Source organism: Pyrus communis, chromosome 11 (genome assembly GCF_041283825.1).
Source record: "Pyrus communis isolate YQ-2024b chromosome 11, ASM4128382v1, whole genome shotgun sequence".
NCBI lineage: Eukaryota > Viridiplantae > Streptophyta > Magnoliopsida > Rosales > Rosaceae > Pyrus > Pyrus communis.
In genome coordinates, this window is record NC_142575.1 from 32,386,155 (window position 1) to 32,402,084 (window position 15,930).

Genomic DNA, 15,930 nt, shown 5'->3' on the forward strand with positions numbered 1-15,930 from the left:
GCTCGTTGACTTGTGAGTGAGAGACCCATGAACGTCAGTTAACGATTCTGGTAAGGTCCGAGGGTTGGTTTCTTTGTGTCAATGTGTGTTCCAACTTCTCGACCCAAATCAAATGGCAATTAGGTTGGTAATTTTGATTGGTGGCTTGGAATCCTTGGCTCTTAGCAGCTTGCAGTTAAGATTGAGAGTCCGAAGTCGAGATTTGGTTGCATGCGGTTTTTTCAGTTTTCAGTTGTATACTTCAGAATCGTTGTATATAAATGTGTGAACAACTTGTAGGATAATGAATTTATCATGTTGTAAACAAGTTTGTAACCGGTTCAATTTGTGTATATTCCCTGAATTTCTTTTGTAGCCGGAATTAAGGAATCAACTCCAGCTTCCATTGAGTACGTCATGTATAAGACTTCGTTTTACACGTGTAACGAATAAATCAAGTTTATTAACATACAAAAAAAAAAATTATACAAGGCAAGGGAAAGATCAACCAAAATTTGAGTACAAATTATTTACAATGTGGCGTGGTTAAAGCAAGACCATAAAATAAGAAGCAAAATCTGTCATCTCAGGCCCGTAGCCTAAATCCTAGTTGTGTTAGAGTTCTTCGAAACCTTCCTCGTCCCCTTCTTCCTCGGTTCTCAAGAATTCCTTCCTCCAAGTTTCATCTGTCAACAATAAAATTTCAGCGTCTGACAGACAAATGGTACAGATTCTAATTAGTAACTTTTGAGGAAATGCAGGGAAAAAACCTACAAAGTCCGAAGATGAAGAGAGGACGAATTGAGTAGCATGTTACCTGATCATCAGAAAACCGCAGTTGTTCTGCAGAAAATAGTATATTCTTATACCTTCCCGGTGCTAATTCCTTGCCTAAACTCCTTGCAACTTCATCAAAACAAATCATGTCCACCCGAAACCCATTGTTCATGAATAGTTTCTCCAACCATGTCCTTGCACTAGTCTGTCGATGAGAAAAGGAAACAGGTGATGTCTTTCTTTATTGACAGAGAAGCAATTGCGATATTGAGTCGCACTTGATATAATCAAACTGACCTTGGTCCCTATTTCAGTTTCTGCCAACCAAGCAGGTAATTCTCCCAAGAAAAAACATCCGTTCATCGCCAAACCACTTACAGTGAGCAAAATATCTTCAAAATTTGCTAATGTCATCAAAGGAAGCCCCTGCAATAACACAGCAACATGATTTTCCTACTTACTAAAACACTAACCATTATAGCTACACATGAGATTATAACTAACGAATGATTAGCGGATAGATACCTGCATGGCCCAAATGCTAGGTTGATTGTCGTTAAACCCTTTAGCACGCAGACTTTTCTGTATGTCGGAGGATTCCAAAGGAACATGAAGGGATAAGCAGCTTCTAGGAATCTTAGCCCCAACACCTGAGGGATTAAAGATAGCATTATAAGATCTTTCTGCATTGCCTACTTAATAAAAACAAGCTGATAATGCATAATAAAACAAATCCCGAAAAGTTTGAACTTACTGAGGATTTAGAATGGCACAAAATCTGTACCAACAAAATAACCGATTCCCATGATATGGGAGTAAATTCTTAAGATGTGCAATAACGAAAGAACTTGGGATAATGTCACAACAAAAATTCCCTACTTCAACTAGGCAGCAAATCTTTAACTACTCTTAATTGCGAATAGTTCATATTGTAAGTTTGCAATCACCTTGAAGCTTCTCAGCTGCTCTTTTGAACACCAGTTCCGGAGAAACATTGAATATAATGGTTGAAGTTGGCCAACTAAGCCTATATGAGCGGGTATCCATTCCATCGGTTAGCAAAACAACCTGCACTCCCAAGAAGAATACATTGAAACAAAGGAGTGATAAAGAACAAGTCCATGAAGTTTAACCGATCTCCACTTAAACAAAAAAAAGACACTCAAGGAGCCCTTCCTCCTTTCTACAAGATGCATTTCGACACATATGCAGAAATAACTCGTCAAAATCACAAACGTCGAATTGTGATTGGAAAGCATTGTCAGGTAGGAATTGCTACTTCAAGAAAAGGCTTAACCACCTGCTTTAATCTATCAATATGGTTTAGATGCATTTCGACACATATGCAGAAATAACTCATCAAAAATACAAACGTCGAATTGTGATTGGCAGGCAGTGTCAGGTAGGAATTGCTACTTCAAGAAAAAGACTAACTACCTGCTTTAATCCATCGATATGGTTTACTGTTCGAAGCAACTTATCGTCCATGAATTTAGTAGCAACGCAATAATGATGTGAGCATTGCATCATGTCCATCTGAGCATTAGGAGGAACAAAGCAACCAGCATACGGATCAACAAACAGAGGCTCTGCACACGAAATTATTAATCAAAAACTTATAAATTTGACAAATTTAAATAAAAATTTCATCTTTCGAAATTCTGCGCGTCACTGAAACTCCACAACACGAATCATCCAACTGTTTGACGAAATGACCCAATGAAAAAACAAAATGGCAAATACGAAATTCTTTGGGATATGGGTTTACTTGGTCGATGGGTCTCCCGGAAACGAAGAGAAGCCGAATCAATGGCAGATTGAAGTAATGGGTCGTTTTCCTCGACGATTTTGGCTCGCAACTTCAACCCGCCATTTCTATCCCCCCTTCTTGAAGTGGTGTAGAGGACCGATCGGCGCAAGATAGCAGCAGCCGGGGCATGTGCAACGCCCGCTAAACAGTCCATACAATTCAGATTCGTCTTCAGCTGCAACGCCCTAGAAAGCACGAAAGAATGGGAGCGACCATCGATCGAACGATGAGCTCAGTATTGAGTGGCAGTCGTAATCACCCCTCTTAGTCTGCGCATGAAGCGCGATGCGTGCCAACGACCAGACCTTCGGTCAGCAAACCCCAAAACGACACGGCGTTAACTGCCATTAACGATTTTTGGGATAATTAGAGTATAGGTCCTTCAAGTTTGGCTGAATTGCCAATTGAGGGGCTAAAGGGTCATATACCAAATATAATCCTTTGATAAAAAATCATCTCCAAACGAGGGGGCCATAGGCAAAACATAATTTATTATTTTAATTGAATTAATATAGTTATTTTAATTGAAGGGTCTAACGTCAAGTAACCTTTGACATTCAAATGGGCTGAGCTGGAAGGTTGGTAAAATGTCAAACTTGACATTATGGCACTGGAGGGCTAGCTGGAAATGGCTAACCCGCATGCCTGATTTGGGGTTTTGGCCTAGTGGGGCCCACAAGCCCTTTGGCCTAGCCCTCGGTTGGAGATAATTTTTGTGTCATTCCGAACTATTTTTAGCTCTATGACCCTTTGATCAGGTCAGTTGGAGATGACCTTATGGTCTTTTAGATAATTCCGTTAGAACTTTCATCACTTATTGTTGAGCCCAAAATAATGTATGGGGGTGAGCGAGCACTTTGAAACAAAAACAAAAAAAAAAAAAAAAACAAAAAAAAGATTGATGCACCCTAACACTTTGGGACTCTTGATCCAGAATCCCAAATCTTGTGTGGATCGATCAATGAATCCATTTTTTCACTCTATAAACATGGTAAATTAATTTAACTAAATTGTATATAATAGCCTTTGAAGTGATGAAAAACGTTTCAAAATACTAAATTCAATAAGCTACGACAATGGTGTTTTATAAATATTCCAATTGAGTGTATATTTGTATAGTTGAACGTTAAGTTAGCGTAGATCGATTTTTTAACTCCACAAACACGCATTAAGGGCGAATAGTTATAAATGATTTGACATATGGACAACAGTATGTAAAACACAGGTTTTTAAATGTAATTTTCAGCAAACGAAACATAAGTTTCTGAATATATCTTTCTTATCAAACCTAAGTAAAAAAGTAGAAACCTACACAAGAATGATAAAGCTAAAAACCCCTTTCCAACTAAAGATTTTTCATTACGACTGGCACATGAGATGGTACATTACGTATTACTATACAAATGATTAGATATACGTGTTAAAAAGTTAATAAATTAACAAATAAAATTTATCACCACTTACATAAAAACACTTGGTGTCCTATCCGTGTTTCCGTTATAATAAAAAATTTCTCCTCTCCAACCATTGATGGCTGCTTGAAGTTGAAAAGTTAGAAAGATTTTCTGTAACCGAGAATGATATATTACGTATTACTATATAAATGATAAAATATATATATTAAAAAGTTAATAATTTAAAAGTAAAAATTTTCCACTATTTATATAAAAATAGATGATATATTCCGTATTTCGATCGTAATGAAAAATTTCTGGAAAGTTAGTACAAATATTACACAATGTTAGGTGAAGGCGAATGCGAACCATGAATTTGATGTAACTTTTGACCATATCGCCTTTAAAAATCACACAATGCCGCCCACCGCGAACAAACACACAATCGGACAAATCTAGAGAGAGAAAGAGAAGAGTGACTGAGAGACTGAGAGTAGTCTGAGAGAGCAAAGCAGAGGCAGCCATTAGCTTATCTTCTACCTCCTTCAACCTCCAGCTCTCAATCTCTCCATCAAAACCCTTGAAAAAATGGACACCAATCGCCAAATCCCAGAAAACACAGAATCCAAATCGCCTGAGGAACAAAACCCACTTGCCATTGTGCCTTCCGCCGCCGGGCTTCCTCCCTTCGCCACCGCCTCGCTCTCACTTTCTCTCTTTACAATTCTCCCCACCCACTTCTTCCAACAACCCAAGGTTTCCACCTTGTTTTCTTCCCAGACCACCAAGGTCAAGGTCCCCACGCAGGCCTCGTCCCTGGCCCACCTCTCTCTCTCCACCACCGCCAATGTAATTCCGCCCAAGCTCTCCTTCAAGTCCACCATTGCCGCCAACCCCCTGCAGAGCCCTCTCTCTCTGGGTCCGCGCCGCCCCCTCGACCCCTCCAATGGGGCCGCAATCCGTCGAGCTTCCATCGTCTGGTTCCGAAACGATTTACGCGTCCACGACAACGAGTGCCTCAACTCGGCTAACAACGAGTCCGTATCGGTCTTGCCCGTCTACTGTTTCGATCCGAGGGACTACGGAAAATCCTCTTCTGGGTTCGATAAGACCGGCCCGTACCGGGCGACGTTCTTGGTCGAATCGGTGGCGGACCTTCGGAAGAATCTCCAGGCGAGAGGGTCCGATCTGGTAGTCAGAATCGGGAAGCCCGAGACTGTTTTGGTGGAGCTGGCGAAGGCGATAGGCGCCGACGCCATTTATGCGCACAGAGAGGTTTCGCGCGACGAAGTTAAGGAGGAGGAGAAGATCGAGGCGGCAATGAAGGAGGAGAATGTGGAGGTTAAGTACTTTTGGGGAAGCACTCTGTACCACGCAGAGGATTTGCCGTTTAAGTTGGAGGATATGCCGACGAAATACGGCGATTTCAGAGAGAAGGTGAAGGGATTGGAGGTGAGGAAGACGATTGAAGCTTTGGATCAGATGAAGGGTCTGCCTTCTCGCGGCGACGTGGAGCCCGGTGATGTTCCAACATTGATGGATTTGGGGCTTAATCCGTCTGCTACTACGTCTCAGGTATGTGTTTTCGGTTTCGGATCTTTTGTATGAATTTATGTTTAAGTTGATCATTTAGTTTTCGTGAAATGTGATTAGAGATAGTTGTGTTTGACAATTTATGATGTCAGTGATTGTGAACTGAGTGAAAATGAGCATCCTTTCGTAGCGGGACAGTGGAAATGATGAACAAGTTTGGTATGAAAAGATTGAGCCTGAGTTGTTTCTAGCAAACGGTTGAACGAGGGATTGATTGAGAAATGAGTGTGAAAAGAGTAGTATCGAACAAACCTGTCATAGTTCGATAATGCTCCTCCTTTTCGAACAAATCTGTCATAGTTTTAACTTTTCAGCATGAGTTTGAGATTTCTAGTATAGAATCCTTAGATATGATTATGTTTTGAGAGTGTACGATGTCGAGGTTGCAAATTAATTAGAAATGAGCAATCTTTCGCAGCAGGACAATGGCAGTGATGAACAATTTTATGGAACTATAAAGCCTTTCGTGGGATCTTAGTATGGAAAGATTAAGCTAGAATTATTTCTAGCAATCATTGTACAAGGGAACGAATAAAAAAAAAGAAATTTTTCGGTTTTAGGCCTGAAAAGAGTAGTATCCATCAAATTTGTCAAAAACTTATTCATCTTTTTCGGCTCTTGCTTCTTCTGTAAATTTGCATAGCTTGAGCCTTGAACGGTTGTGAATGGGACAGTTGTAACTTTTTTTAGCTAGCAGTTCGATCTTTGTCCATAGCTTGTCAGCTCAAAACAGTTTCAAAGAACAAACATATTGCCATTTATTGGAAACTTTTAGTTTCGGAATTCATTATTTCTAATAGAGTTATTTGACATGTCCCTAAAGAAAGTGACAATATTTTCATCCATTGTCTTGTAGGATGGAAGGCCTGCTGCCATTGCTTCCATGGTGGGAGGGGAGACTGAAGCCCTAGAAAGGCTCAAAAAGTATGCTGCTGAGTGCCAAGCACAGCCACCCAAGGCGAGCAAAGATGGAAAGCATGATAGCATCTGTGGTGCCAACTTTTCGTGCAAAGTCTCTCCATGGTTGGTCTTGGGATGCCTCTCTCCTCGCAGTATGTTTGATGAGCTAAAGAAAACTTCTAGCAGGTGTGCGAATGCCTCTCTTTTGAATAATGGTATAGTTTCTAAAATTTATATTCGATATTTACTCTACTCACTACTAAATGAAATTTTACGATTGATAGAACTATATCTGCTTCCTCAAACCGCAATGATGACGGTGGCAGTGGAATGAACTGGTTGATGTTTGAGTTACTTTGGAGGGATTTCTTCAGGTAAATAGACTGACCATGAAAGCTCAAATCACATGAAAACTATTATTTCATCTTGTCTTCCATATCTTCAAATCTACCATCACCTGATTGGCTCTTACACATTCTGTATGCAGATTTGTCACTTGCAGTTCCACAAAGAAACAGCTCAACGCTGCTCCAGCCACCGCATGTACGGGTGCCCTTGCTTAAGAAGAACTTAAAATTGGATGACGAAATGGTGAGATATGGTGTATTTTCATCTCGTTGTAAGTTTCCAAGATGTAGCAGTTAGATGTTGTAATAGGGTTCGTGTGAAAGAGTTATTCCTTGTTGAAACTTGGTTTTCATTACCAAATAAGATGGTTGAGAATGTGAAGATTTGCCTCCCTCATTCTTCATATGTTGTCTTGGGAATAACACATATCCTCTACTTGTGCTTTTGTACTCATCGACCAATGTCGGTCGGCACCTGTAAAACTCAAAGCCTCATTCGATAATTATTTCGTTTTTAGTTATTGATTTTTAACTCTTGTGCTTGAGATATAAGGAAGGTTTAATGAGGAAAATGGAGGGACGTAGAAGAGTGGTGCGGAAGGGGAAGAATATAAAGAGAATGAATGAAGAGAAAAGGAAACCCAACATTGGCGTTTTTCACAAAAGCTGTATGTCACGATTTTAATCGGTCTTTAAAAAATCTATAAAAATTATTAGAGAAAAGTGTAGCAATTGCTTCTCAATTTTAATTGAATTGGGTAATGATCTTTCAATTAAAAATTTATGACTATTGATCTCTTAACTCATCAAAATGATGCAGCTATGGTCATTTTGTCAACTCTGTAAGAACTACCGTTCAAATGAGTCACGTGTCCCAAACATGATGCAGAATCAAAGGACAAGTATAGAAAACAAATGAGAAACTTGCAGCAATGATCTCTCAACTTTAATCCGAATGTAGCAATAGTTCTGCCATCATATCTCATTCTGACTGTTCTGACTTGATCGACGAAAATGACTATAATTGCATCTTTTAATGAGTTAAATGATCAATAATCACGAACTTTTAGTACACCACTAAACAGGAGAATAGTTATTAAATAGACAAGATGAGATTATATGAACCAATTCATCCCAACAATTAGTCGAAAAGCGAAATCAATGGTATGTATGAAATTCAAACGTGGGACTACTTCGGAATAATTGGAAGATGAAAATATGGAAAGGAGGTTTGACAAGAATCATATCCGGTGGAATGGACAGACAGGACAACTAGTAGTTAGGCGTAATCCGTATGGATTGACATCTCGGGGGACGTCACAGACTAGACATTTATCTTATCTTAATGGACATTAGAATGATTCAAACCGGTTTTCATTTATCTTATCTTGATCACAATCTAGAGTCAGCAAGCCTAGGTCAGTCATTATATGATGTTCATTTTGTTCAAATCTTCTAATATGCTGATAAAGATACCATGACAACATGTATTTTGTGATAATATTTTGAAAGGAGAAGGTGTTTTGTAAATAGTTTTGCCTAGGCGATAGCCTACTTAAAATTCATCCGACAAGCATACCAAGCAATAAAATATTTGGTTATTATTATTATTTCTCTAATTCATATCATAAAGTCGAAATAGATTAAAGATGTTGCAAACTTGCTATCTCTGCACTATTTTTTACCTTCCACATACTCCTCACAACTTTCGTCCGTTTGATCAAATAAATTGAAAATTATCAAATGATAAAAAAAAAAAAAAAAAAAAAAAAGGTAGATAACACCCACATAAAATTAGCATGAATTTTATAAAAACCCTGCTCAAAACAACGTCGTTTGGGTTTGGGCTGTACTTTTTTTTCTAAATTCAAACGCCCAGGTCGCTTAAACGCCTGGGGCTATAAGCGTAGGCGCCCGAGACGATAGCCTAGGTGTTTAGGCTATTCTATAGACCACTTCCGCTGGGAGAGGCATATCATAGCCCTGCCCAAAAACCGCCTTGGCTAATCTTAAAACTAGTCTTTTAAACCACTGATATGTGATGAGCTCAATCCCATACTTAATGAAAATAATAATAGTAGCTAAATAAATAATTGTCATACAAAATCGGAGCGTTAGTTAGATAATGACTGATAACCTTTTTATCAAAACAAATGCCCAAGTGCTCTCCCCTGTCAAGCTGTCTGTGTCCTAGTAGTACTCCGACTCCGAGCGTCCAGGAAAACTCAGTACAATCCTTGCGAGCCGAGGCAAGCAGGAAGAAGTCCATCGTCAGCACTCTGTGTCGGGTTTTCCATTGATCCTTCAGCTTTATCCTCGTATCACCATGCCCTCATACAGCCCTCCCCTCAAAGCTTTCTTCGCCTCTTTATTTCCATTGCAGCACACTTTTGTCTCTTTACCAATAGTCTTTACAAGAGCATAGTCCTTCCCTGAAATGGTGAAACCGGTTGCAATCTCTGATCACGATTTCCCGACCAAACTCCTCAGAAATCATTTTCATGGCATCATGACAATCACGGCATATCCTCAGGTTTTTAACAATTCGAATTGGTGTGCCTGGACTTGTCTTCAAAAAGCAGAATGCAATTGCCAATTTTTCGCTGTGGTATGCCAAAGCCAACTCCTTTCCTTCCTCATCTAGTTCAAGTAACACCTCACTTGTATTTCCCACAAAGCCTTTCATTCTCAACCTATTCATAATCTCGTCAAGCATCATGTATATCTCTCGAGTTTCTGGATGCGAATCATCACACGCGAAAAACTCATGAAGAACACCTCCTACCTCAACCAAACTACAACCGGGGACTTTCTTGACCTCTTTTACCTCCATGAGATCTCTCACACGCCTTACTTCACTCCATTTACCCATCTTTGCGTACACATTTGACAAAAGTACATATGCACCACTATTCGTGGGATCCAACTGAATTAGATTCTTCAGTGCAATCTCACTCGTTTCGATGTCCCTATGCATCCTAGAGCCACTCAGCAGAGCCCCCCATACAAGTACATCAGGCTCCATTGGCATGGACTGCACCATCTTCAGTGCCTCTCGAACGAGACCAGCTCTTCCATACAGGTCAACAATACAACCAAAGTGCTGAATCAAAGGCTTAATACCAAACTCCTCATCCATCCTCCTAAAGTACTCCTTCCCTTCACTCACCAAACCTCCATGTACACAAGCACAAAGAACACCCACAAACGTCACAGCATTAGGCCTCACGCGGAGCTTTATCATTTCAGAAAATAATTCAAGGCATTCCGTAGCATGACCATGCATGGCCAGTCCCGAAATCATTGAACTCCATGCCATCACATCCTTGTAAGGACCCATACTATCAAAAACAAATTTTGCTTTCTCAATACTTCCACATTTGGCATACATGTCCACCAACGCAGTTCCTAAGACAACATCAATTTGCATTCCTGATTTGTCAATATAAGCATGAACCCATTTTCCATGCTCAAGTGCACCCAACCGTCCGCAAGCCAATAGCACACTCGACATGGTAAACTCATTAGGTCTCACGCCACCAGCATCCACCTTTTGCATCTCACGAAACAAGGCAAGTGCCTCCTTATAGGCGTCACACACGACGTACCCATTTATCATACAACTCCAAGAGATCACATTTCTCTCAGGCATTTTATCGAACACCTCTCTTGCATCACCAATCAATCCCGCTTTTGAATAGGCATTCATAATCGAATTCCAAGACGGTAAGTCTGGTTGCGTAATTTCATCAAACACTTGACGGGCAAGCGTCAAACTCCCACAGGACGAGTACATATGTATAAGAGAAGTGCGGACAAACGGGTCGTGAGTGAACCCAAAGAGAAAAACTTGGGCGTGGATTTGTTTTCCGGGTCGGATGTGAGGGAGGGAATGGCAGGACTGGAGGAGGAAAGGGAAGGTGCGGTCGTCGGGTTCGACTCCGTGTAAGCGCATGCGGAGGAAGACGGAGAGTGGGGAAGGATGGGATGGGACTGTGGATTGGACATGGGCTCGGATAAGGGTGTTCCAAACGAAGGATTCGGGGGTTGGATGGGAAAGGTGGAGGGTTGGGTGCGTGGAGGATATCAGCTTTGTGTTTGTGCAGGCTCGCATTTCTGGCGCTGCATAGCGGGAAACAATTCAAACCGCTTTAGGGGTTGGCATTCCTCTCTCTCTCTCTCTCTCTCTCTCTTTTTTTTTTTCTTTTTTTTTTTTTGAATTTTAATGAAACACTCCGGCTAGTATTTATTTTTAACGAAAAATTATATTTTTACTTTTTTTTAGTACTATTCATTACACATTTATTTGTCATTTTTAATTAAAACTAAAGTTTTTATAGATTGTTCGTTAGTTTTTCTTTTTTTATTTTATTTATTTTTTTATACCCACGCTGAAATTAAATTAATTTACCGACCTATGCCGGTTTTGAGTACATGTATCTTTTTGTTGAAGGTTGTTCAAGCTTTTTCTAAGAATATGACATAGGTTAGTTCAGCACCATGACGCTTGGTACTAAGTGAAATTCAAACTTTGATGCATATAATAAAGCACATTGATCAACTAACTAGGCTAATGGGTTACTTAAATACCATGGCGCCTGGTACTAAGTGAAATTCAGACGTCAACTCGGCTAAGCTCAATTGTATGAAGGGTAATTCTTTAAAGATTTTGATCTTATTTATTGACATGATCGGTTATTTAGAGTATATAATGATGCTTCAGAGTTTCCGTTTTGGGTTTTAAGTATCGAAATATTTGATGCTAAAAACCTAATTTTGTGGAATTAATAAATCCATAGAGATTAAGAACCTAAAGTCTAAGGCTCTTGATTAGCTTTAACTCCTCGCATTCTCTAACGCATCCCTTCTTCTCCGATGCAGGCCTGCAACTCGGAACTAAATTTCCGGAGATTAACAAGTATCGATGGCACAGTTGCCTTCGCATGTGCAAAGAGGAAAGGGCCGGTGAAGTTCAACGAAGGTGAAAATTTTCGAGGAAATACGTACTGCACCAGGCACATAGATAACATAATAACCAGATTCGAAGTTCCAAACCGATGTCTCAAAAGAAGCTTAATTTCATAGGAGGTATCAATCACGAAAAAAGCTGAAACAGAAGTTGATAGATAAGACAGATTAACTAAGCTCAACCGGTAATGCCACAAAACAGGAGACAAAGCTTTTAGTCTTCCTCCTCACCCTCGTTCTCGGCAATGTTGAAGTATCTCAATTCATAAACATTGCGGTCCTTGTTGGATGCAATCACGCGAAGCCAATCCCTCACGTTATGCTTCTTCAAGTACTTCTTCGTCAAGTACTTAAGATACCTGAGATACAAGTGATACAGAGGTTCGACACAAACGAAAACAGAAGACAATTACTGCTCAACAATCGACATAAATATCCAATTCTTTTTAAATGAAACCATTACTTGTCAAGATTTAAGAATTTCACACACTTTGTGCTGAACTTCAACTAACATTCATAAAAATGCAACTATAACTCCGAGTTATGAAGACAATAAACGACTGAAAACTATGCGCAAAGCACCCGGCATCAAAGATTTCCAAAGATGGAAACACGCGTACCATAATAGCATGTAATCCTTACACACATTCGAAGTGATATGACGATTATAAGTTATACACAAAGCATGACAAATGAAAGATAACCAGCCGAACAACAGCAATACCACATTATCAACTTTCTAATTGTAACTAATACTAATTAAACTGCAAAATCCTACTTAATCAAAGGAGCTCAGCTGCAAATTTAAATTCATGGAATTTACAATAATCCAAATATTTGAGCCATGGTAAAGTTTAAAACTTTCAATTTATATAATAATCAACACCCTAGAAGAAGCATATATATGAGGTTTACATCATTGGGTTTTAGTCAAAATTCAGATCTGCAAATGGGTATAAAGCAAAATGGTATGTGCAGATAAATAAATAAATAAAAGTGGAAAGTGTGTGTTGGTACCTTTTGGAGAAGTTGGAGTCGGAGGTGACGGTTATCTTGTTCTTCTCACGAGAGACGGTGACGGAGTCGCCGAGAGCACCGGCCTTGCCGCCGACCTTGATGCGCTCCTGGAGGAACTTCTCCAGTGAGGCGATGTCCATGATCTTATCCTCCACCGGCTTCGCGCAGTCTATCACGAATGAAGCTCCCTTCTTCTTCCCTCCCTTCGTCCCTGCTGCCGCCCCACGACTCATCTTCGCCTCTCTCTCTCTCTCTCTCTCTCTCTCTCTCACTCTCTCTCTCTCTGCGCACACTTCCGCGTGTGTGTGGGAGCTGCACCTGTTAGCTCTCGGTAGAAAAAAAGAGTGCTAGGGTTTTGGATTCGCGGGTTCTTATTTTATCTTTCAGGTACGGGCCCAAAGGCCCAGCATAAAGCTAACTGCAAACACGTCTAAGCCTGCCTAACCCAACCCACTCATTTCTAAATCGAATGAGACTAACTAGGCTCATTTGGATGTGTTTTTAAAATGACTGAAAATGCTTTTAAAGAAAATATTTTTAGATTTCAAAAGCACTTTAAGTGCTTCTTGGAAGAAGCACATAATTGGTGCTTCTTGCAGAAAGCACTTTAAATGCTTTTCCACGATTTACTTGTATTTTTACTAAAGATTGGTTCTAAAAATATTTTCACCAAAAATGTTTTCAGTTATTTTAAAAGTACATCCAAACGAGAAGAATTGAGATTTTGAAATTGTATCAATTTATTTCTTTTAAAATTTGGACTGTTTGTTGTTTTATAACTTGTTGACAAGGCATTTGTGGGACTTGTTAGTACGCTAATCTTCAAGCCAAACTTGTACCACAACGTTTCATATTTCTAAATCGCACAAATCGAACTCATTCCTGCTAATAATCACAGGGCTCCAAATTATCCTAAACAGTATTGATGTCTTTCAAATTGCAAGTGTGGCTTTTCATTGTCCCAAACAAAATCTATAAATTGATTTGATTTCATAACTTCAGGTACAATTTCAGAAAAGATAAAATCCCAAGCTCTATTCTGGCAACCACCCAACTCAAAGGAATGAATTATCTGTACTTTTCTAGACGTCATGGTGACAACATATATTAATAATACTACACTATGCATTTTTAATTTTATTTGACACGTGTTTTAAATTTTTCACGTAACATCGCATGATTGAGTTGAAATATCGTCTTATTGACATCCACTTTTAAATGTTTAATGATGCAAGTCATTTATAAAATAAAATGAATTAGCTCACGTTGTCGTTTTAGTGGATCATTTCTCGTTCCACGTTTCGTTTCTTGTCGGATTGCTAACGAATTTACCATCCACAATGTTGTTTCGGTACCTGAGTAACTGAATTTGATTGGGTAAAGTGGGAGCGGAACTGAGAAATAGAGGGAGAGTCGTACGACGTCGTGCCCTGCTCCTCTGTCACCATCAATTCTATCATCCGCATCAGAACGGTAATCTCAACCACTTCCGAACCCGAATGTTAACCAATCTACTCCAATTGTTATTTCTCCTAACTCCTTCCTTCTAAAATCTGTTAACCCTAAAAATTACAAAGCTTACGTGGCGCGCAGGCCGAGTAACTAATAAACTAACTACGTCCTTCGGTTGATGCGGGGCATGCCAACTCGTCAGCCAAGCTTGGCCAAGGAGTAAAATTTGTTGATGTTGCGTTGAGCACGTTGCTGACTGCTTGATATTGCGACTGCGGTCGAGGAAGGAACAAGTCTCGGCCTTTGGGTTCTCGAGCCTAAAGACAAGGCTGCTTGTTCTGCGAAGTTCACGAATAGTCGGCTCCGGATTTGGTCACAGTGATTATATTCGTAAAAGTATAAGCATGTTGAGTCGACACCAAACTATATGGACGCAAGTACTCAAAGGAGATGTATGTAATGTATTGATGGTAGATGTGGTTCGGTCGTCAGAATGCCAAACTCTGATACTCACTTGTGAGTATCCAATCATAAAACCACTCGGCGTTCAATGCGCCGAATGTAGTAACTTGTAACACCTTACTTCGCCGGAAAGACTAACAAGATGACCTCTGCCAATAAGGATTCGGAAACCCTTCTTGACCGAGACTTGGATAGGTAACCAGTCGGCCTCGACTCAGTGCTGTTTATCCAAACTGAAGGTGTTCATCGGTCGGATGATTCTACGACAACATTGCTGTTTATCCAAACTGAAGGTGTTCGCCGGTTGCCTTCACAGTGCTATTTATCCAAACTAAAGATGTGTTAGCGGAAAAAGAAAATAAAAAAAATCTCAAGATGTTTGAGAGCTTTGCGCAGAGCAATTGTGTGTTGAATTTGAGGTCCTCTTTGCGTTCCACGACCTTTTGTATTTATACTGGCTGTATATCTGCTCGCAGCCTGATGGTATTTATAGAATTCAACCGCAACTCAACCTCTTGAAAGGAAGACTGATCCTTATGTCATCTATTCATCGTACGGCTATCCGTCATTTTCAAACAAAATAAAAGCATATATGCGCTTATCACATCACCACCAAAATCCTATCCCCTCTAGGCTTCTCATCAAAATTTCATTTCATGCATGCATCTCACCAGACCATCTTGATCAATTCCAAGCCACGTGCATAACAACATTTATCCACCATCATTATCACCCACTTTTATATGAATAATAACAATCCAAAAACCCAATCCTATCAGCAACTTCCACGATCTTGGGTAAACAACAAACATTAACCGAAATGATAATGACTATAGCGTGCATGGCCGACCAAATCCAAGCACACGTGGAGGTCATCAATTTCCCCTTTTTTTTTTTTTTTTTACACAGCCAAACACATGTGGCTGACCAACTCTAATTTGGCATCCTCATCTTTATGAATGCATAATGCATTAATCTCTCTACCAACCAATGCCGCAATGTATTAGGACTCTTGATAAAATACTCTGATGCTCTAATCCATCACACGTCTAAATTCCAAGAACCCCAAATCAAATTGAACTGTACTGCTTACTTTCAAGTTGAAGATATAATTTGCACTTCATCTTGTTCAAGAAAATATCAAGATAATTCATTAGTAAAAGATAATATCATGATTAAAACAACAATATATCCTTCAATTATCTTAACAATTCTGTCATCCAACGGTTGA

General features: G+C 39.7%; 4 protein-coding genes across 6 annotated transcripts; 1 reads left to right on the top strand and 3 right to left on the bottom strand.

The window, feature by feature from the left end:
- Positions 1-477: 477 nt before the first annotated feature.
- LOC137743546 (O-methyltransferase 1, chloroplastic) lies at positions 478-2,872 on the bottom strand. 3 transcript variants are annotated; one of them, XM_088680652.1, is made up of 7 exons: positions 2,525-2,872; positions 2,194-2,345; positions 1,704-1,824; positions 1,282-1,406; positions 1,054-1,182; positions 778-961; positions 478-665 (listed from the first exon to the last, which is right to left on the bottom strand). In XM_088680652.1, the coding sequence occupies exons 1-7, from the start codon at positions 2,718-2,720 to the stop codon at positions 595-597; spliced, it is 978 nt and encodes a 325-aa protein (XP_088536778.1). In that variant the 5' UTR covers positions 2,721-2,872; the 3' UTR covers positions 478-594. The 3 variants fall into 3 exon arrangements, with proteins under 3 accessions (XP_088536778.1, XP_068339564.2, XP_068339563.2); XM_068483463.2 differs by having other exon boundaries at positions 478-689; positions 797-961; positions 2,525-2,870; XM_068483462.2 differs by having other exon boundaries at positions 797-961; positions 2,525-2,868.
- Positions 2,873-4,319: 1,447 nt separating this feature from the next.
- On the top strand, positions 4,320-7,321 carry LOC137741867 (blue-light photoreceptor PHR2). Its single transcript, XM_068481572.2, has 4 exons — positions 4,320-5,535; positions 6,410-6,639; positions 6,738-6,827; positions 6,941-7,321. The coding sequence occupies exons 1-4, from the start codon at positions 4,549-4,551 to the stop codon at positions 7,014-7,016; spliced, it is 1,383 nt and encodes a 460-aa protein (XP_068337673.2). The 5' UTR covers positions 4,320-4,548; the 3' UTR covers positions 7,017-7,321.
- Positions 7,322-8,837: 1,516 nt separating this feature from the next.
- Positions 8,838-11,009, bottom strand: LOC137741691 (Pentatricopeptide repeat (PPR) superfamily protein). Its single transcript, XM_068481394.2, has one exon. The coding sequence runs from the start codon at positions 10,912-10,914 to the stop codon at positions 9,199-9,201; it is 1,716 nt and encodes a 571-aa protein (XP_068337495.2). The 5' UTR covers positions 10,915-11,009; the 3' UTR covers positions 8,838-9,198.
- An 851-nt stretch (positions 11,010-11,860) lies between these two features.
- Positions 11,861-13,128, bottom strand: LOC137741692 (large ribosomal subunit protein eL22z). Its single transcript, XM_068481395.2, has 2 exons — positions 12,786-13,128; positions 11,861-12,127 (listed from the first exon to the last, which is right to left on the bottom strand). Exons 1-2 carry the CDS (start codon positions 13,016-13,018, stop codon positions 11,983-11,985), a joined length of 378 nt encoding a protein of 125 aa, XP_068337496.1. The 5' UTR covers positions 13,019-13,128; the 3' UTR covers positions 11,861-11,982.
- Between the last annotated feature and the right edge of the window lie 2,802 nt (positions 13,129-15,930).